This window comes from Mesoplodon mirus (assembly GCF_964341445.2).
Source record: "Mesoplodon mirus genome assembly, chromosome: 10".
Classification (NCBI taxonomy): domain Eukaryota; kingdom Metazoa; phylum Chordata; class Mammalia; order Artiodactyla; family Ziphiidae; genus Mesoplodon; species Mesoplodon mirus.
The window spans coordinates 3,637,189-3,660,847 of NC_138986.1; the positions used below are offsets into that span (position 1 = coordinate 3,637,189).

The 23,659-nt window shown below is 36.7% G+C and overlaps 1 protein-coding gene across 1 annotated transcript in view; it reads left to right on the forward strand.

Annotated features, from left to right (window-relative positions):
• The window catches only part of PDE10A (phosphodiesterase 10A), a 305,607-nt gene that overhangs the window by 171,825 nt on the left and 110,123 nt on the right, over window positions 1–23,659 (forward strand). The window contains 1 exon segment of the mRNA XM_082634372.1: window positions 13,340–13,368. Coding sequence (XP_082490498.1) covers window positions 13,340–13,368 — 29 coding nt within the window.

The following is a 23,659-nucleotide window of genomic DNA, read 5'->3' on the forward strand; positions in this document are numbered from 1 at the left end:
ATGATTTTTTCCCTAATCCAAGAAATAAATTAACTCAAGATTTTCTTTCATGTTTTATAGTTTTCACTCTTTTGTATATGTCATTTCAAATTCATTCATTTGAAGTTAATTTTCCTATGTGGGGTAAGATAAGGGTCAAGATTTTTTATTTTGTTTTGTTTTTCTATATGAATATCTATTTATTACAGCAACATTTGTTAAAAAAGATTATTTTTTCTCCAGTGAATAAAACTTTGGAACCTTTGTTGAAAATCGCATATATCCATATGTTTATTTCTGGATTCTCTATTTTGGTTCATTATCTATATATCTGTCATTAGGTTGTTTCCATCACACTATTTTATTTTTGTTTCCAGCTTTATTGAGGTATAATTGACAAAACTGTATGTAATTAAAGGGCACAACATCAACATCGCTAATCATCAGGGAAGTACAAATAGAAGCCACAATGAAATATATCTGCTCACACCTGTTAGGGAGTCTGTTATCAAAAAGACAAGAGATAAATGCCAGTGAGAATGTGGAGAAAAGTACCATGCAGTTGTGATTAATACAGCTTTATGGGAAGCCTTTAGAACGCAGTGTAGCTTCTACAACTTCCTTATTTTTCAAAATTGACTTGGCTTCTCTGGGTCATTTGCCTTATCATGTAACAGGGTATCTTTCTCTAATTAGGAGTTAAATTTCTCTGATCTTGCATCTTGTGACCTTACTGAATTCACTTATTTATTCTAGTAGTGTTTTTTTTTGTGTGTGTGTGTTTTGTTTTGTTTTGCAGATTCCTTGGGACTGTCTACCTAGGTTATCATGTCATCTGTGAAGAAAGACTTTTTTTCCTTTCAGATCTGTATACCATATATAATATTTATATTATATGTAATATAAATTATATAACACACACTTTTTTGTCTTATTTTTCTGGCTAGAACTTTCAGTACAATGTTTAATAGGAGTGGTGAGAGAAGATATTCTTGCCTTCCTCCCCATCTTAAGGAGGAAGCATTTGGTCTTTCACCATTACGTACGATGGCACCTGTAGATTTTTCACAGATGCTCTTTATCAGGTTAAAGAAATCCGCTTAAATTCCTAATTTGCAGTGAGCTTTTATCCTGAAAGAGCACTGACTTTTTTTCAAATATTTTATCTCTGAGATTACAGTCTTTTCGCTGCCTGGTGGCCACTGTCTAAAAACCTTTGTTTCATGCATTTTGTCTGGTTTTCTAGTTGTTGATGATTGGAAGGCCATTTCTGTTTCAGTTAATCCTTCATGAGCAAAAGTGGAATACTATTTTAATACTATAACTAATGTCACCCATATCCAACTTCAGACAAAGTGAAAATGAATGTTCAGTGATTCATTGCTATGAACTGCTGTTACTTTTAAATTAAGTAAAAAGTCTTAATATGGAATTATCGACAAGTCATTACTTCTTAACTGATACCAGAAATGTATCTTGGAGTCAATATGCTAAAAATTGTAGGCAATTAAATTCTTTGTTCAGTTCTAGTATTTTTTTGTTAGTGTCTCAAAAACATGAAGTATTTGCCTGGTTTCTTTGTTTTATTCCTTTGGTTGGTATCAATAATAAATAAAATGGATGTCCAATATAAACGTACATATTCCTAAAGAATAAGCAATTTTCAGACAGAGCTCTGCTTTGTGTAGGGCCATCCTCACCCCCATGGTTCAGCTGCCCACTCCCCTGCTAAGACCCCTTTGCTCCCACTGGCCTGAGCAGACTCTGTCCCTGAGGGTGTTTCCCTTCTTGGCCTGTCAGCTGGTCTGAAGCAGAAAGAGAACTGCTCACAAATGTCAGCTTTCTGCAGATGTTTTGTTTGTTTGTTTGTTTTTAGCAAAATGAGACTCTTTAAAAGTTTTACCATTTTCAGTGTCACATAAACAAAAAAGAGAGCCAGTGTTCTAAACTTTATCTATCGCACACTTGAAATATACTGCAGAATAAATAGAGTGAAGATGAAGTAACTTCAGAGAAAAATAATAAAGCCCCTACTTTAATTTTTCCCCTGAACAGGTTTAGAGTAGAACTTCCAAGATGTACAGATTAAGTTAGCAGTAATTAGGCTATAACAGACAATAGTAACAAAAACATCTTCAATCAAAAGTAAAGTAAAAGATTTGCACAGAACTAAATACTTTTGTATCACATTTTCCAATTTATTTTATTTTTCATTATTAATGTTATTACAATTCAAAATGATATGATTGAGTCAGTAAAATTGAAACCTTTTTCTGAGATCTTAATCTTTATCATCTATTTCGTCCCAGGATCTTCTCCTATTTTCCTATCAGTTAAGATCTCTGGCTAGAGGCTCTTCAGTGGGGTTAATGGCAGACTCTGGGAGGGCTCACGCCAAGGAGTACTTCCCAGAACTTCTGCTACCAGTGTCCTTGTCCCCATGGTGAGACACAGCCACCCCCGACTCTACAGGAGACCCTCCAGCACTAGCAGCCGTGTTGCTGACAGGATTTCATTGCTCCAGCTTGGTGTCAGGCCTGAACCTCTGAGGCGGGAGAGCCGAGTTCAGGACATTGGACCACCAGAGACCTCCCGGTCCCATGTAATATCAATGGGCCAGAGCTCTCCCAAGGATCTCCATCTCAACACTAAGACCCAGCTCCACTCAATGACCAGCAAGCTACAGTGCTGGACACCCTATGCCAAACAACTAGCAAGACAGGAACACAACCCCACCTGTTAGCAGAGAGGCTGCCTAAAATCATAATAAGTTCATAGACACCCCAAAACACACCACCAGACGCGGTCTTGCCCACCAGAAAGACATGATCCAGCTTCATCCACCAGAACACAGGCACTAGTCCCCTCCACCAGGAAGCCTACACATCGCACTGAACCAATCTTAGCCACTGGGAGTAGATGCCAAAAACAACGGGAACTATGAATGAGCAGCCTGCGAAAAGGAGACCCCAAACACAGTAAGTTAAGCAAATGAGAAGACAGAGAAACACACAGCAGATGAAGGAGCAAGGTAAAAACCCACCAGACCAAACAAATGAAGAGAAAATAGGCAGTCTACCTGAAAAAGAATTCAGAGTACTCATAGTAAATATGATCCAAAATCTTGGAAATAGAAAGGAGAAAATACAAGAAACGTTTAACAGGGACTCAGAAGAACTAAAGAACAAACAAATAATGATGAACAACACAATGAATGAAATTAAATATTCTCTGGAAGGAATCAGTAGCAGAATAACTGAGGCAGAAGAACGGATAAGTGACCTGGAAGATAAAATAGTGGAAATAAGTACCACAGAACAGAATAAAGAAAAAAGAATGAAAAGAATTGAGGACAGTCTCAGAGACCTCTGGGACAACATTAAACTCACCAACATTCCAATTATAGGGATCCCAGAAGAAGAGGAGAAAAATAAAGGGACTGAGAAAATATTTGAAGAGATTATAGATGAAAACTTCCCTAACATGGGAAAGAAATAGTCAATCAAGTCCAGGAAGCACAGAGAGCCCCATACAGGATAAATCCAAGGAGAAACACACCAAGACACATATTAATCAAACTATCAAAAATTAAATACAAAGAAAAAGTATTAAAAGCAGCAAGGGAAAAGCAACAAATAACATACAAGGCAATCCCCGTAAGGTTAACAGCTGATCTTTCAGCAGAAACTCTGCAAGCCAGAAGGGATTGACAGGAAATATTTAAAGTGATGAAAGGGAAAAACCTACAAGCAAGATTACTCTACCCAGCAAGGATTTCATTCAGATTCAACAGAGAAATCAAAAGCTTTAGAGTCAAGCAAAAGCTAAGAGAATTCAGGACCACCAAACCAGCTCTACAACAAATGCTAAAGGAACTTCCCTAGGCAGGAAACACAAGAGAAGGAAAAAAACTACATAACAAACCCCAAACAATTAAGAAAATGGTAATAGGAACACACATATTGATTACTACCTTAAATGTAAATGGATTAAATGCTCCAACCAAAAGACATAGACTGGCTGAATGGATACAAAAACAAGACCTGTATATATGCTGTCTACAAGACCCACTTCAGACCTAGGGACACACACAGACTGAAAGTGAGGGGATGGAAAAAGATATTCCATGCAAATAGAAATCAAAAGAAAGCTGTAGTAGCAATTCTCATATCAGACAAAAAAGACTTTAAAATAAAGAGTATTACAAGAGACAGAGAAGAACACTACATAATGATCAAGGGATCAATCTAAGAAGAAGATATAACAATTGTAAATATTTATGCACCCAACATAGGAGCACCTCAAGATATGAGGCAAATGCTAACAGCCATAAAAGGGGAAATCGACAGTAACAAAATCATAGTAGGGGACGTTAACACCCCACTTTCACCAATGAACAGATTGTCCAAAATGAAAATAAATAAACACAAGCTGTAAACAACACGTTAAACAAGATGGACTTAATTGATATTTATAGGACATTCCAGCCAAAAACAACAGAATACACTTTCTTCTCAAATGCCCCTGGAACATTCTCCAGGATAGATCATACCTTGTGTCACAAATCAAGCCTTGGTAAATTTAGAAAAATTGAAATTGTATCAAGTATCTTTTCCAACCACAACACTATGAGACTAGATATCAATTACAGGAAAAAAATCTGTAAGAAATACAAACACATGGAGGCTAAACAATTCACTACTAAATGACCAAGAGATCACTGAAGATGTCAAAGAGGAAATCAAAAAACTACCTAGAAACAAATGACAATGAAAACGCGATGACCCAAAACCTATGGGATGCAAAAATGCCGTTCTAAGAAGGAAGATTATAGCAATGCAATCCTACCTCAAGAAACAAGAAAAATCTCAAATAAACAACCTAACATTACACCTAAAGCAATTAGTGAAAGAAGAGCAAAAATACCCCAAGGTTAGCTGAAGGGAAGAAATCATGAAGATCAGATAGAAATAAATGAAAAAAGAAATGAAGAAAAAGATAGCAAAGATCAATAAAACTAAAAGCTAGTTCTTTGAGAAGATAAACAAAATTGATAAACCATTAGCCAGATTCATCAAGAGAAAAAAGGAGAAGACTCAAATCAATAGAATTAGAAATGAAAATGGAGAAGTAACAACTGACCCTGCAGAAATACAAAGGATCATGAGGCATTACTACAAGAAACTATGTGCCAATAAAATTGACAACCTGGAAGAAATGGACAAATTCTTAGAAAAGCACAACATTCCGAGACTGAACCAGGAAGAAATAGGAAATATATGGCACATATATACAATGGAATATTACTCAGCCATAAAAAGAAATGAAATTGAGCTATTTTGTAATGAGGTGGATGGACCTAGAGTCTGTCATACAGAGTGAAGTAAGTCAGAAGAGAAAGACAAATACCGTATGCTAACACATATATATGGAATTTAAGAAAAAAAATGTCATGAAGAACCTAGGGGTAAGACAGGAATAAAGACACAGACCTACTAGAGAATGGACTTGAGGATATGGGGAGGGGGAAGGGTAAGCTGTGACAAAGCGAGAGAGTGGCATGGACATATGTACACTACCAAACGTAAAATAGATAGCTAGTGGGAAGCAGCCGCATAGCACAGGGAGATCAGCTCGGTGCTTTGTGACCCCCGAGAGTGGTGGGATAGTGCACGCGGGAGGGAGATGCAAGAGGGAGGGGATATGGGGATATATGTATATGTATAGCTGATTCACTTTGTTATACAGCAGAAACTAACACACCATTGTAAAGCAATTATACTCTAATAAAGATGTTAAAAGGAAAAAAAGATCTCTGTTGACATAGCGGTGTGTGATGTCCAAATTTCATGGAATCTTGTATGCTCCAGAGAATTTGGGAAATGTAGAGGTGATCAATACATTCTGGGATTTTTTCCCCATCCTCAGAAAACTCTTAGACCATGTAGACTTTGATGCTAAGCCCTTTTCTGTTGATTATTTTTATAAATATGATAGGAAAGCTTTGGATTTCTCATATCCCCACATCCTCAATATTGAAGCATCATTATAAAGATATTTTTTAAAAGGCACAAAATATTGTAAGAGTTTTAGGAAGCCTCCATAATTTTTATTTATAATTTTTATCTATTTATCTATCTATTATAATAAATTTTTAAGTTCCTTAGCTGTTTCTAAATAGTTACTTGAAACTATGAATTTTGGAAGACATTATTGAATATAGAACTTCCCATGTTAAAAGGTGAATAATTCTCCAAATGTTAACAGAGTTTACATTTAATTACTTTGGTTTCTTCTGTCAGAATGATAGAATTGCTTCTCTATTTCAACAGCTCACATGCTATCAATTGAGAAGCTAGGATCAGCTCTGCCATTCGCCTCTGGGAGAGATGTTGCTCAGGTTGCTAATGGTGAAACTTACAGTGAGTTACAGTTGCTCACGAACCTGACACCAAAGCAGAGTTCAAAGACACGGAATGCATACAGCTCCAGGACATTTAGAGATAGCTAAGTTCTATAACGCAATATATAGAAATGGAGAGAAGCATATTAAGTGTTTGTTTAATGATACCTAATGATTGTTTAATGATAACTTTCATATATATATATATATATATATATATATATATATATATATATATATATAAGGAAGGTACTTTGTAAGTTATTACATTATATATAGAAGACCGCCTGCAATTCACACAATGCCTTTTTAAGCCATCACTTTTCATTTATAGAATTGGAAAGCTTCATGGACTAACTCTCACTAGGAATGGTCTCCTTCTGTTTATATAGAAATAAATGCAAAGAATAGACTATGCTGGGGTGTGCTAGAAAATGTGATTCTGTAAGTTACTGAAAATCATTACAGTCCTTCAGGGGAAAAAAAAATAATTTCTCCTGTTTTGTGATATAGCTTGTAAACTTATTATTTCCTCCCCCCACCCCTTTTTGACCAAGACTACAATAAGTATATAGTTCTTTATACTTTCCAATTATTTAGTGATTTGTAATTATTTCATGTTTCCTCATCAGTAACTGCAAAATAGAGGGTTTATTGGCAAAAATCAATTAATCTGGTATTTCAGGTCTTGATTACATGGCTCATATTCTTCCATCAATTCCTGTTTTTTAGCGTTAGAAAATTGAAGTAAGAAGGATAACAAAAGTGAAGTGATTTGAGCACTATGTTTAATAGTTAGGCCACGAGATTTTAAACCATTGGCAAAAGTAACAATCTCCTAGCGTTTTACCACAATGTTGCTGTCTGTATGCAAAAGAATCATTATATCTTAATCATTTAAGAATCATTTTTTGAAATGCCTCCTCCCCCCGTAATGTAAAAGAAATATTAGGTGTGGTCTCTTGTCTCCTAGAATTTGTGTTCAGTGAAGAAGTTAAGTCATTCATATGTATATAGTTATCCACACAAAGCAGAATAGTCAATGCCAGGTTGAATGCGGAGAAAGAAAAGTGCAATTTATTGAGAGCCCGTTCTGTGCAAAAACTTCATATACATTATCTCACCTGATCCTAGCACCTTCTGAAGTGACCTCATTTTATAAATATGAGATTACCAAGTTTGGAAGGTCAAGGAGCCCATGTATGGTTTGTAAGTGAAGCTGAGAGTTGCAAACAGATCTCTTTGGACTCTAAGCCTATCTTCTTTTTTAGTGTAGCACTCTGCTCTCCTCACAGGAAAGGAGTGTGTAAAAATTCTGAGGGAAGACATATAGTGGGCCTGTGTGCTTTTGAGAGGGCCTCAGAGACAAAATACAAATTGAGCTGAGTCTTGAAAGACTTCAGTGTGTGGGAAGAGGGAGGAATCAACTTTGAGGAAACAGCAGGCACACTCACGTCTCAGCATCTTTGCTCAGGCCGATCCCTCTGCCTGGAAAGCTTTTCCCTTAGGTAGCTGTTTTTGTAGTCCGCCCCCTGGAGGAGGTCTTCTCTAACCACACTTTCATCTGCAGCCTGCCCCCAGCCACTCCCCCCTTGCTTTCTGATCCTTCTTAACCTGGTCTACTGTGTTACCACTTCCAGCTTGCTGTATAATTTAGTTATTTATCATGTTTATGGACCATCTCCTGCCTTTAGAATAAAGCTTCAGGAGGACAGGGATTACTGTCTTTTTTTGTTCTCAGATATATTGTAGGCACCGAGAATAGTGCCAGGAACTTAGTTATTGAGTAGGTGCTCAAAAAATACTTGTTGTTGGAAGGTATGAAGATTTTGAGTTAACAGAGAGCAAAGCATATTTGGGGCTCTAGTAAGACCAGTTGAGTCCTGTTGTTACAGATTCCAGTTGGAAAAATAGAACCAAATTGTGAGGACTTGAATCCTAAGCAAAGGGATTAGTTTATTTTTGGTAGGAATTGGAGAGCTTTCTGAAGATTTTATTTTAAATAATCGTGTATTGATTTAATGATATAAAAGTAATATCCTATTAACATTTTATTAAATTTCCTTCATTTCCTTTCCTCATTTCCTTTTGAGGGCTTTCTGTTTCACCTGGTAAAATTGGCTTAATCAATAGGGAAATAAACTGTCTCACATATGAAGAAGGCTTTAGTAAGTCAGTCTTCAAGGTTGGCTGATTAAATTGGTTAGAAATGTCTCCAGAGATCCAGCTTTTCTCTCTTTCCTCTCCCCCAGCTGCCCTCTCCTTCTGCCCAATGCTCTGTGCCCGCCTCCCCTTCTCCTCTGTTGCCCTTGCTGGGTTATTGTTGGGGATTGACTCCTCTCATGACTACAAGGTGGCTCCTGCCACCAGCTAGGGCCAAAGGCTGCCTTTTTGTTTTCTCTCAAAGCCATGGAATTTAAGTCCTCCCCTTTGGTATGATTGGGCCAACTGAGACATTTATTCAGTATCTGGCACATATTAGACATCTGATAGATATTTGTGGATTGAGTCGTTAAGATTGCATTGTTAGAAGACACATAGCTGTCTTTAGACAAGCTCCATAGCTGTGCCAGAAATGGCTGGAGGAGGCTGAATGGAGCCACACCAGCTCCTGAGTGATGGAAGTGTATGTAAAAGGTGGCTGGTTTATTAATTTTCATGGGAAATACGTATTTCCCACAAGGAGAAGACAAGTATGCTCCATTTACATTATCTGCAGAGACTGCAAGGCAAAGTGAGATGGATAATCTTGAAGGACTGAGGTGCAGTGACATCTTTGCAATGATCGCAAGTTCTCTATCTTCTAGTCACTGTTTCTCCTCTCTGGATACATAGTATCAATGCGTGACTTCTTAGACTTCTTTTCTTATACTACAGGGTGAGCACTGAAAGCCGAGAACTTAACCGTGGAAGATTTAGTCAAAATAACTGTATATTGTACTTAAAGGAAATGATAATCAATCTAAAAAGTTTTCTTTTTAACAACATTAACACACATTTATACATGTATAAATTATACACGACCATAATTGCTTTCATTTCAGACTTGTAACATGATATACTGAAGAGAGAATAATTTGTAATTGAAACTAATTTGTGTGTCTATGTATATAATTTATAAAATGTGTATGTGTTTACATACACTTATAGATTAAATACATATACATATATTTTAACTTAACCAAATCATGGACAATTTTTCATGTCAATAAATAAACATAAACATTCATCATCATTTTTAGCAGCTGCAGTCTTGGATTATGTTGCATCTGTTTTCTTTATTGTAAAAAAATATTCTTTTTTAGTAGGAAGATTTTAAAAGATCAACAAAGAATAAAAATACTTAAGGATCATAAGAATCAATCAAAACTCTTTAATGCTTGGTTTTAAATGGATCTTTTTAAAATCTATAATAATTTATTAAACTTATTTTGTTCTATTTGTTATTTTTCTTTATAATATTTTGTTTTTCTTTAATGATATTCACTTTTGCGTATAGTTTTTATGGCTCAAATAGTAAGAAAATTTAATAATTTCTTATTGATTCTAAAGAATATGAGTTTTAATGGAATTTTTGTCTACTCTGTATTTCTGGAGCTCTTACTTCAAAGCTAAACACCAGAGTAAAGACGAATATTAGAAGCAGACACAGAACTTTAAGTCAGTCATCATAACGTAAATTCCTTTAAGTTCTACTTATAAATTTGGATTCATTCCTGAAATCCCATTTCATATAAGAAATATCAAAATTGATCACAAAAAACAACGTAGAAATATGTGCACAGATATAAGGATTTATAAAATATTCAAAATTAAGTACTTGCTGAAAGGTGTACTTACTAAGAAATCCTCCAGGGGGTTTTTTGTTGCATGAGCTATTCTTCCTAAGGCTTTAAAAAATTATTAAAATGATGTTTACATTGAAGACAGTTTCTTTTTAAAAAAATTTTTTTCTCTTTAACAAGCATCAATATTCCCTTTCTGAAATTATTTAAAATTTTTTCTTGTTTATTCTTCCCACTAGAATTTAAGCTCCTTGAGAACAGGGATAAATGCCTGGCACATAATGGATCCATAGTACACATTTCTTGAATAAACAAATGTGTACAGAACCCTAATGCCACATAAAAATTAGTGTCTGCTGTTGCTAACATTTTTGTTGCTAATATGATGCTCATGAAGGACTCAAAATCTGCCATCCATGGAAATTTCCTTCTTTTCCATGATTGCCTGTCCCTTCATTTTTAAGTGAGCTTCATTCCTGAACCATGTGAAATGCCACTCAGACAGTTTAGCTGGGAGTACATGTTGGAAGTGTACAGAGACGTTCCAGAGTTGTGGGTTCTTAGGAGTCATTCTGAGTTGTGGTCTCTTAACCTTACATTGAAAATGTTTTTGTGGAAAAAATTATTTTTCAGTATCAAATTATATTGATAGGATGTTGTCTAACTTCAGGCTTATAAGGTGGCAAAAGAAGTCAGACACCTTGCCAAAAAGTAAGACAGCAAGTGACTGGCCATGTGGGCTTCTGACCACAGTGCACGCTCTGAGCCACTAGCTGTGCCTCCTCTGCTATTCGGTCATCCTGTCCTCTCCATTGTGGGTGAGAAAGTGAATGGATTGTCTGCAACATGCTGAAACTTGCCTAGGGCAAGAGAGTTCAACAAAATGAAAATTCCAAGTATAGGAAATAGGAAGGAAGCCTCCCTTATCCTAACAAATTCACTGGACCCATTAATTTCCTCAGCTAAAAGACCATGTTCTCTAAATGTAATGGACTTGACATTCATTTAACAAAAATTGTTTGGCTTCTAAGTTGGAGGAAGAGATAGATGATATATTTCTAAATCTGTACATAAGGTGAAAAATCCAGAAATAAGTTATAGGTAGCATTTTTCTTTCAAAAACTTTGTCCATAAAGCAAGAAAAAAATTGGTTTTTATAAATACATATCAGTAGAGTTTCTTATGCACACTCAAGTTTGAGAAGCACTAAGCAAAACTACAGGAAAAAGCAAAGGGGACATTTATGTACAGATGTCTGGACATTCGAACTCTTCTTCCTTTGAACTAACTTTCAGATCGTACTGATGACTGGAGACTGGAAGGTGCCAAAGGGTCACAGCTCGAAAACTCCATTCAGTCCCACAGTAAACTTGTTCACACAGCTGCTGCTTTCCTTTGCATGTTTTAATCAACCTTGAATTTTCAACCCTGTTCATTGAATGTCTTAGATAAAAATTAAAAATAGTTAAAAACATATATGCCTCTACAGCTTTATAATCTGTTAATAAATTTGTTGTGATGATTAAATCGAAAAGTCTCATCTTCAGAGAGGTTTAGAAAAGAATAAGAGGTTAGGAGTTAAAGAATAAATGAAAATGTTTCTATGATATGACTTCAGTGTATAAGGTAAAATAAATGTTTTTCCTATAACATGGTTACATTCTTAGGGAAATCAGACGCAATGCTCAAACCATTATGGAACAATTATAAGAAAAATATATAAGCAAGTATGTATTAATACAGTAATACAAAAAAATAGGAACTGCTTATTGAACGCTTACTATCTGATAGTCCCAAGCTTGCTAATTTTGAAAAGGTTCCCAGGTAAAGGCAACATGCAGCAATTTTTGAAGTGTAATTTACTTTAAATTATGAAGAATCCAAGGGGCATGATAGATGGGGTATTTTTGAAAGATAAATTGGGTGGGTGAGTGAGTGTGTGTGTGTGTGTGTGTGTGTGTGTGTGTGTGTGTGTAGGCATGATTGCCAGGGCAGATATTGGATTCAGGGATCAGCTTAGAGGTTACTGGTTGATAGGTGATTTGGAACTAGACTTAATGTTATTTGTGGAAATGGATGGTAAGCAGTAAATCTGAGAAAGATAAGAAAAAAGAGGAAACAACAGGACTCGTGGTTTAGTTAATAAGAATATTGAAGGAGAAAGAAGCATCACAGCCCTCTCTGGACTTGTGAACTTTGTCAGTGTTAAGATAGGTTAGGCTGTGCTTTTTGGTAATGTAGAATACGTTAGAAATCTGGTGTGTTAAGTGTGTGCTGCTGGTGGTAGTTAGAGAGGGTTTGGTTGCTAAACAAGACACAAGATAGCAACAGCATGAAATTGAAGGCTGCCTCCCTGTGAGCGGTCTGGAGAGGCCCAGCTCCAGTCACCCTTCCTCTGGAAGGGCCATATCAACACCTTTTCTCTGGGTCAGAACCGGTTACCAGGCATGGGATACTCTTAACCAGTGGACCTAAAGTGGAGTCTTGGACAGTTTGTGTCTTATACCCTGCTGGTGGACACAGGCATATTCTTGCCCTGTAGCCAGATTCGTGGGGAGAGCCCTTCAGAGGGCCTCAACTAGACCAGGTCAGTCCATGAGTGTGATTTTACTAGTAAAGAATGCTGACATGCTGGTACAAACACCCTCGCCAACTCCTGGGATCCATGGTACAAAGCAGCACTCTTAATAGGTGTGTTTCATGCCTTAACCAGGGTGCCATGCAGGCACATGTCTTATTTCAGCAAATTAGAAATGCTGGAAATAACCCTCACAGCACAAGTGTCAATGACCATTTGAGATATTCATGTGGGTTGTGTCATTTAGAATATTGCAAATATTACAAACCCTTTTCTAGGTGTATTTGATAAACCACAGTGTAGCCATATTTGCAGGCAGTACCATTTTAGAATCTCTAAAAAGATAATCTTGAAAATGACTGGCAAACTGTTGTGTTATTTTATTTCCCTCCAAAATTAATACATACATCTACTCTAAACTTATTGTTTAACTTTTATTTTACAGAGTTTTAAAACCAAATTCCTAGATTTCACAAGCGGAGGCATTGCAAATAGCCTTCTAGTTTATTGAGCGTGAATGACATGTTCTGTATTTCAGAAACTACTCAGACTTTCTAATTGTATTTTTTTCTCCCTTCCTTCTCCATCCCCCAGATGAATCATCTCCTAAGGAAGTCAGCAGGGTAAGTAATGTGAATATCATCTTTGTTACCACAATATAGGAAATAAATTCTTTTGTATATTTTCAGTGCTCTAACGTGTTTAAGTGTTAGAAAAATAATTACAAAAAGTGAGTGCCCTCTCCAAAGTATCACTCATCAGTATGGAGTAAAGCCAGTGAGGAGAGAGGTGTGAAATTGGAGGCCTCAAACTGAATACAGCTAACAGATGCGTTCCATTTGGCCTGCACATGCTTATGGAGTTTTCTGAATTTGTTGCCAACATTTAGATATTGAGAGAGTGCATATTAAGATTGGATTTCTGGCTTCTCTTGAAAAGCCATAAGATAAGGCAGCACTGATACCGAGTTCCCGTGTGGCGACGGTCTGCTCAGGCCGCTTCCTCACCGTCCCCTGCTCAGTGGCTTTGCACGTGTGCTACCGGGTTAACCCTGCCTTCAAGTTCATGCACCTTGTTTCTGGGAGAACAGAAGGTGACTACTCGTGAATTGAATACGTGATATTCTTCAGTACTTTTAGAAATACTAAATGCACCATCCTCACGTGCAAGAGAAATACTTAGTGTTAAAGTTGTGAGACTTAACAAACTTAAAAGCTTATGGGGTATGAGTATCAAGAGCATTTTAGCATGCCATGTTTAATGCTACAAAATTATAATTCTGTAATTACATATGAAAAAGAATCTTAACTATATATCCTGTTTACAGATAAAGATCTTAAAATGTGGATTCAATGTTGAAAATAATCAGAATTGTATCTGATGCACCCTTATGTAAGAGATCACTCTTTATCATAAGATATAAACTGAAGTACTGTTATCAGGATCACATATATAGATATATTCCTTTATTTTTGATTATCTGTAGAAAGGAATCTTTAAAATGACCAGGGCCATTGCCGGAGACTGGGCAGAATTCCCTCTGTCCCTAGCAACCTAACAGACTCTTAAGGTTTCTATAAGTCTCAGGGTTTTCCTGGGTACATGCACTATTAACTTCACATTTACAGGGTTCACACCTGGAAAGTTCCCAAGACTGAGTACTTCAAGGTATATCAGGGGGCAGAGGGATCAGCCTGGAAGTTTGACAGCTACTGAGAGCAGCAGAAATGGCTGAAAAGCCATGTTTGAGGATAAAAGAAGATTCTCACAAGTGGACCTGGGCAGTCATAAGATACTGGGGTGTTGATATTGGCAAAGCTACTATCTCAGATCTCTGAGATAGTACCAGGTGTCTATAAATCCAGGACAGTAGGAAAAAAAACTACAACTTACTCATCAGTATTCTTGTTTTAGAATAACTTTTGTTTATAGGGAACCCCTGACCTCAATTTAACCTTTATAGCCCTCAGAAGATTTTAGACATTGTTGTTTTTGAGGGAAGTGGGAAAAGAGATGCCCCCAAAGGTGGTTTCAACCCACCCCGTGTTTTCCTTACACCCTGTTCTGCTCACAGAAAAGACCAGAGCTGCCCTTGTGATACCTTGCTTATTTCAATATATTAACTCTATCCACCTGTTGGGTGAAACTCACCCTTCGCCTCCAGGGTCCCCCAATTTAAAGATTTTGTACCATACTGTCTGTCATAAATGATTTTGTTACTGCAGCTCACTCTTACAATTATAAGGCAGGTTCTATTTAGGGAGAACAGCTATATAGACAAGGAGTAGACTTTTTAATTGAATGCATTTCTATATATTTTAGTTATGCAAAATATCGCCACAAGACATCTTGGATTCAGATTGCCACCTACTTCTTACTATGCCAGTGCCGCCTTCTGGGTGAAGAGAGAAGAGATGCAGACAATAACACACACTATCTTTAAGCCCATTAGATATGATGATAAACTATACATAGTCATTTTTTCTTTGCTATTATTTTATAAAATTCTTTTACTGTATGCCAAATTTGGAGAAAATACAATTCCAGGTGAGAAATGCTAAATATATGAACTGATAACCTAGAATAGTTAACAGTTGCCGGATCTTTAAAAGTTTTTTTTTTTTTTCTGAATATACCCCAGATCTTGATCAGTTCTGATACATAGAATTTGCATTATAAAATAGTATACTGACGTTTTAAGTTAAAATTAAGATCTAGAAATACTAGTGCAAACTTTTGGTAGATGGTGACTTGCCACAGGGCACATCCATTGTCAAAAGCATGCTCTTTAGTGATGCAGATTCTTACCCCTCCAGGCAGTTCTGGTTATTGTGACATACTTTCTCACTTAGCGCCAAACAACCTCTCTTTAATTGCCATCTACTAGTATTGTTTTGACTTCTGTAGCAGCTCAAAAAGGGCTATACCCCCTACTCCATATGAGAGCTCTTTAATTAGAGGGATTGTGTTCTGTCTTTCCCAGTGAGACACACTCACTTAAAATCATTTTCTTCCTGTGGGCCTCCTTAGGGTCTGGGTTGACATTCTCTGGACAAAGTATGCATTATTAATATATATTTTTAGAAGGTGGAGGCAGTGCCATGACATTATAGACCAACTGATAAGACGAGGTAGGCCAGGTAGCCCTCGGAAACTATGTATCTGTAATAGAGTTTAGGGAGGACTAGCTTTTCCAAGAAACTATAGGACATTTCTGGTTATTGATCCAGAAATGGAAGATATTTTTTCCATGAAGTCAAGTCAGATCTATAAGTCTTAAGCCCTTTCTCCGTCCCCTCTTTCTTCCTCTCTTTCTCCTTCCATCCCTCCCTCTCTCCGTGTCTTCCTCCTTACCTGCCGTTCCATAGACAAATATTTCTTGGGCATTTATATGCCAGGCACTGTTCTAGGTTTTAGGGATACAGTGCAAAACAGTATTCCAGTTATCATGGTATGGAAGGTGGTGGTGGAGACAGTTGCAAGTTTTTTTTTTAATTTATATATATCAGGCAGTGATAAATATTATGATAAGTACATAGAAGAATAAAGCGGAATGAGCTGATAGAGAGTGACGGTGGATTAGGAGTGGACTTAACTGTAGAGACAAAGCCAGGACAGAGGATGTGGTGCTAGGGATGTGAGTGTGCAGCCAGGGATGGCTTACCAGGGTAACTGAGGAAATATTCTGGGAGATGAAGGAGGGAACCATGCTGAGAACAGCAGGAAGAGCACTCCAGGCAGATGGCACAGCAAGTGCAAGGGCCCAGGGGCAGGAAGGTTCACGTCACAGAAGGAGGTCATCTGGGCCAGGACTGAATGAGTGCAGGAGAGAGCCCTGGGCAGAGAGCTTGAGGCAGGAGGGGATCTCGAGGGATGTGGCATCGGTCCTCTCTGTGCCGTTTGGTTTCATCTACTCAGCAAAGTTAATCTGTTACTTTACTCTTATCGTTGCTGCTGTTGTTAAGTGGTTCCAGCTTCTGACAGGAAAAGAGAGAGACAACAAGGTAAGAAGAGTATTTGGGTGCTGAGTGCTAGAATATGACAAAGTTAGCCAGGTCTGGAATTCTTGGGCACTGTCTTTGCCCCTCAAACTGCTGTAGGTATGTTTCATTATATTCTAATTTTTATATAACAGTTTTAGTCTTAGGAAATATGTCCTGAGGAAAAACACTGATTCGAGGCTACTTGGTCAAAGGACACAAATATTTTATGACAATTAATATACATTGTTAAGTTGGTTTATCAAATTATTGTTCCAATTTAAGGTTTCATTTTAACCCAATTTAATTAGCAATTATATCCCTTCTTGTGTAAATGGCATGCCATTATTTTAATATTTTTATTTAAAGAAAATAAACGTATTGCCATATGTTAACGATGTTTCTTTTGTGTGAATTGCATCTCTATGTCTTTTGCGTGTGATACATTCAAAAGAACTTCTCTGGTATAGTGTAAATCACACTTAGATTTGAATTTCTACTTTGCCACTCTTCATCTGAGTGACCTTTTAAAAAAATAACTTTTAAAAGGCTCAAATGTAAAATGGGGACAAAATCTACCAAACCTAAGGTATACAGCCATAATAGGATGAAAATTTATATTCTTATATTCATTTTTAGAACACCCAATATAAACTTTTTAAAAGCAGAGGGAATTAATGAAAACATATTAATGGCCCACAATTTAAAATACAGGCTTGATTAATAATGAAAAAGATATTTTCTTAAATAGATCAATAAAATAGGCTGTGTTTGGCAATCTATTCAAGAAATAAGAAAATAACAAATATTAAGGAATGCGGAAGGAAAGGTAACTATAGTACAGGCAACAGGGCGAGTATTAATAATTTAATAAGGAATAGTAGATACTAATGCATTTGAAACATTAGATATAATGGGAAATTTTAAGGAAATTATAAATTATTAAAATTGATTGGAAAAGAGTTAAGAAACCTAAATATATTGTTAACCAATGAAAAAAACTGAAAAGTTAGTAAAAGACCCCCTAAAATGGCATGATACCCAAAAGCTTTCACTGGATAATTCCACCAAACATAAAAAAGGAGAAAATTCCTACATAATATAAAGTATGTATTTCCAAAGCTAAGAAAATAACTTATCTCACTCAAGACAGAATTTTATTCCTAAAACAAAAATTAGAGCATTATACAAAATAGAAAAGTATTGACCAGTTTTACTAGTGCAAACATAAGTGCAGAAATCTTAATAAATTCAGCAGGACTTTCATTGCCCAGGGTGGTGGTAGGTAGAAGGCTAGTGCAGTAATCCTGGTAAGAGATGAAGATGGCGTGGACCCGGCTGAGGATGATGGAGGTGGGGAGAAGTGTTTGGATTTGGTAGACTGAATTCTACGTATATTTGGAAGGTAGAGTGAACAAGAACTGCCGATTAATCAGATGTCTGGTATAAAAAAAGACAAAAAAGAGAAATGATCGCATCGAGGTTTTGCCTGAGCAGATGGAAGGGTGAGTTGCTATTACTTAGATGGGAGTGTTTGCCAGAGGGGCAGGTCAAGGTGTGTGTGGAGGAGGGGGAAACAGAGGTCACTACTGGGTGCTTAGTTTTAGATGTGCTAAGTCTGAGATACCTAGTAGATTTCTAAATAGAGATGTTAAGTAGTTGGCTGGATATTTGAGTCTGGAGTCTAGGGAAATGATCTGAATTAGAGATATAACTCTGAGAAGCCTTAATAATATGGATGAGTTAAGAATCATCAGCATGTAGGATGGTATGTAGAGTGGTGAGGCTGGATGAGATCACCTAGGAAGTGCGTGTGGTTTGAGAAGAGAGGATAAAAGCCAAAGGCCCGCCCTGGCACAGAACATTTAGAAGTCTGAGATGGAAGGAAGACCTACAGAGACTGAAAAGAGGTGTCCAAGGGGCAAGAGGAGGACCAGGGGTGTGTGCATCCTGGCAAGGAAGAGAAATTATGTCAAGACACAGAGAATGATCACCGGTGTGTTAAATACTGCCTGTATTTCAAGGGTAATGAAGCCTGAGAGTTGACAAGTGGATTTTGCAATGTGGAGTCATTGGTGACTTCAGTAAGAGCTGTTTCACTGGAGAGATTAGGTTGAGTTTGAGACAGAGAGAGAGAGAGAGGGAGAGAGAGGGAGAAGGAGAGGGAGGGAGATGGAGAGGAAGAAGAGAAATTGTAGGCAGCAAATATAGACAATTGTTTTACGGAGTCTTGCCTTAAAAGAGAGAAGAGAAATAGGGTGGTAGCTAAATAAGGAGTTGAGATATTTTTCTTGAGATATAATTGACACATAAACTTTCATTGGTTTCAGGTATACAACATAATGATTCAATATATGTGCATAGTGTAAAATTATCATCACAATAGGTCTAGTTAACATCCATCACCACACATAGCTATAAATGTCTTTTTCCTTGCGGTGAGAACTGTAAGATTTACTCCCTTTAGCAAGTTTCAGATATCCAATACAGTCTTATTAATTATAGTCATGATGCTGTGCATTATATCCCCAGAACTTACTTATTTTATAACTGAAAGTTTGTATCTTTTGACCACTTTCCACTCTCCACCCCTGAGATATTTTCTTTTTAAAATGTTTGGTTTGTCTTTTTAAAAACGGGATAAATGACAACAGAAATATACTAATGGAAATAATACAGTAGAGAGAGAAAACGTGATGATTTGGGACAGAGAGGCAAGTTGGTTGCTGCACAGTCCTTGAGTGCTCAAGGGGCCTCACCCACCTTCGGCAGCCTCCCCAGTACACATCAAGTTTTTTCCTTCACAACTAATTCCCATTTACTCACTTTCAATTTCTTTTTATACCGTATCAGTCTTGAAAAGAATTTTTAATTGGTTATCAGAAAACAAATATAACCAAAGAAACAAAATAGAGGAAGAAACAGAAGTGGAGAAATAAAAATTGGAATAGTCAGTACTTTTCTATGAATAAGCAGGCTGTTAACTTCCAGTTATGTGAAACTGAACCAAAGTAGGTTGCTTCACTTATGTAAAGTTGACCTTAAAAATAAAAGACAGTTATTTTACCAGCAAGGTATGTTTTTTTTCAGGAGTAGCAGAGAATTGCAATTTGGGATAAGAATGTTATAGCAAAGACTATAAGCAAGTCCAGACAAAGAAGAGGAATGGTCTTTTACAGAGGAAAAGGGGAAGTTTGGAGGGGCTTTTAATAAGCAAGCAGTCCACTGAAGGAAGCTGGGTGTTCAGAGTGTAGTGTCTTTTCATTGGCTGAGTTGTGACAGTCTCTTGTTGGCTGGGCTGTGCCTGGGCAGTGTGAAGATTTTCTTTTCTTCTACTGGGTAGTTAGGTAGTAAGCAGCCTTCTCCCAGTTGGAGATGCAAGGTAGTCTCTTCCTGTTTGGGGTCTGCATGAGAGTTCCCCCTTCTGCCCTTATCTGATTCCAATTTAAATAATGTATCCTTTATTTATTTTTACATCTCTTAGGGAAGGATACCAATCAATTATTCTTAAGGACAAAGTTTTTATTATCATTACTAAATTTCATAAAAGCGCAAATCTGTTTATATAATCTTACATCCATCTTTAGTAAGTTTCAAAGACATACTATTAAAATGTGGTTCACTGTTCAGTAAGTGAAGGTGATATACAAACAGCGAGAGTAGGTAGACACATGGTAGAATTATCTGGAGTAATTTTTCATGTTACCTATACCCCGCCTCCAGTTGATAATCACGGGGCTCATGTGCTGTGGCCCAAGGATAGAAGTTAGAATGTGTGGAGAAGCAGACAGAAAGCATGTCTTCTAAAACCTCCCTATATATAATTTACTTTAATCAGGTTTTGGCTAAGAGGTGGGGTTTGGACAGTTGAATATGATACTTAGAAACAAGGCCCTAGAGGACAGGCAGGTCACGGTTGCATTGATTATCAGCATATCTGTAGGGTGGAGAAACCAGAGCCGGCAGAGATGTAACATTCCTATCAGGTAAAGTGAAATTGTGGCATTTTGAATTTTAAATATCAAAGAGCCCAACAAGTATTTCTCACCCTGATGGAAAATCACCCACTTTCCCGAGGAATACTGGCTGGAAGCCTGCAGGCAGAGTCTGTGTTTTCCATATCACACAGGTCAAAATAGCTTCAGGCACTCCAACTTGAGTTTTGTGGAAACCCAAAAGAAAATATCTCATAAAGCATGGCACTGTTTGTTTTAGCTAAATTTCATTTCACAGGCTTTGCCGCTAGTTATTAACTATAGCCATAGAAACCTGTGTGGAGTATCAGTTCTAAGCACCTCGGTTTCCTCAGAGAATTAGTTGCAAAATATTTCCCTATGTAACTGAATGCATCAATCTGCTATACGAAAATATTTCATTCTACTTACATACTGGAAAACGGTGGCCAAAGATAGTGATTTTTGTTTGCTTGTACTAAGGATGAACCCCATAATCTTAACAATAAATTAAACATACCAATCATCTGTCTATTAAAGTTTGTTCCTGATCAGTGATAATAAAATGAGATGAGTGATGTATAGAAGAATACAGATCCTATTAATCATGATGGTGGTGATTAAAAACAGTATCAAACCATTATGATAATTCTTTTAAAAAATGGGAACTGAACACATTCTTCTTTCACAAGATTTTAACTTATTACCTGTTTTTTAAGACCATTCTTGGCAACCACAACTTTATTTTAGAATATAGATGTTGAAAAGTATTAACAATGGAGAAACAGTATTAAGTTTGGTCTTAGTAGAGTTTGGTCTTGGCCACAGAACCAAAGGCTAATTAAAGGCCATTGTTTTGTGCACATTTCCTTATTGAATGAAAAGCGAAAATAGTAATGATCCAGCCAAAGAGTAGTTGTGCATAAAATCCAGTTTCTCGTAGATCACAGTTTATTACATTAAGGGTGGCAACAGTCATAAATATGTTTCATTTTTGCCATAGATGTTATCACAAACTGATATTTTCTTGTTTATCACATTCTCCTCACTGGGATTTAAAGTCCATGAGTGTTAGAGCCTTATCTGATACTTACAATAGTGCTTGACACGTTGGTGAATAAATATTTGTTTAAAAAGACTTACTTACTTACTGACATTCAGAACTATACCTACTAGGTAAAGCCCTTACATACTTTTTTTGTTTCTCTAACCTTCTCTTTATTCATCTTCTCCTGATAACTTAATTTTTTTTTCTATTAGCAGTCTTAAACATATCAGAAATGTTTACTACTTGAGTGATTTGAAACTATTTTATCTCCTGGAGTCATTCTTCCTAAATTAAATTTTTATTATGAAAAGCCCTTTCATCTCATGGACCTTTTTGCCCTAAATTAAATTAGTTAATCACAGTCCTTTGAAAACTTAAGTGTTCTTTAGGAATATTCATTTTTATTATTTCTGTCCTTGTGTTGAGCTGATGGTGTGTTTTCAGAAGACTGCCTCACTCATTTATAGACTCTCAGCCTGCTTGCTTTCACCACTTTTACCGTGAATTCACTGTCTTTCCTGAGGGTAAGCTGTGATCATCTGTCCTCGTGTCCTGCTTGTTGCTCTTCTGCCTTCCTCCGGTTTTCTCCATCCTTTGCAGCTTTTCGTAAGACGCTTCCTCTGAACCAGCGGTAGCCTTCCCTCTGCACTCAGTTATGTGGCAGGACAGGCGAGGCAGCTTCCCCTTAGTGTTAGGATAGGCTCAGGATGAATATCTACTAACCCCTTGCTTTCTGTTGAGGACTTCTAAACTTTTAAAATGAGCATTTGCAAAAGGGTCAGTAGCACCCTCTTTCCTAGCCCTGTTCTCTTTTTCTCCCATGATGCCTTTGAGGCCACAGGTTTCCTTAACTGTTCATTGCGATTGCTCATCCTTAGAGCAGTTAGAATTCTTCTGCCTATGGTGTTTGTGTGAAATAAATGACCTATATGTACAATTTATTTTCCTCTAAAATACTCAAATCATTTTGATAACTTGATCTTTAACGTATAACATTGAAAAATGTTTGCCACTTTCTTGTCAACTTAAACATGCATTTACTTTTTGACCCAGGAATATCCCTGTCATGTATTTACATAGTATAATTTTGTTTCTATATTTTTTGAGAATTAGGTATTAAATTTATTTTTTATTGAAGTATAGTTGCTATACAATATTATATAAGTTACAGGTACACAGTTTAGTGATTAACAATTTTTAAAGGTGATACTTCATTTATAGTTATTATAAAATATTGGCTATATTCTCCATGTTGTACAAGATATTCTTGTAGCTTATTTTGTATGTAATATAATAGCTTGTACCTCTTAATCCTCTACCCCTGTATTGCCCTTCCCCACTTCCCTCTCCCCACTGGTGACCATTAATTTCTTCTCTATATCTGTGAGTCTGCTTCTTTTACATTTTATTCACTAGTTGTGTCTTTTAGATTCCACATATGATATAATACAGTATTTGTCTTTCTATTTCTTATTTCACTTAACATAATGCTCTCCAAGTCCATCCATGTTGCTGCAAATGGCAAAATTTACTTCTTTTTTATGGCTGAGTAGTACTCCATTGTATATATATAACACATCTTCTTTATCCATTCATCTGTTGATGGGCACTTAGGTTGCTTCCATATCTTGGTAATTGTAAATAATGCTGCTATGAACATTTGGGTACATGTATCTTCTTGAATTAGTGTTTTGGGGGTTTTTTGGATATATACCCAGGAATGGAATTGCTGGGTCATAAGGTAGTTTTATTTTTAGTTTTTTGAGAAACCTCCGTACTGTTTTCCACAGTGGCTGCCCCAATTTACATTCCCACCAGCAGTGCACAAGAGTTCACTTTTCACCAACATTTGTTATTTGTGTTTGATTTGCATTTCCCTGATGATTAGTGATGTTGAGCATCTTTTCATGTGCCTCTTGGCCATCTGCATTTC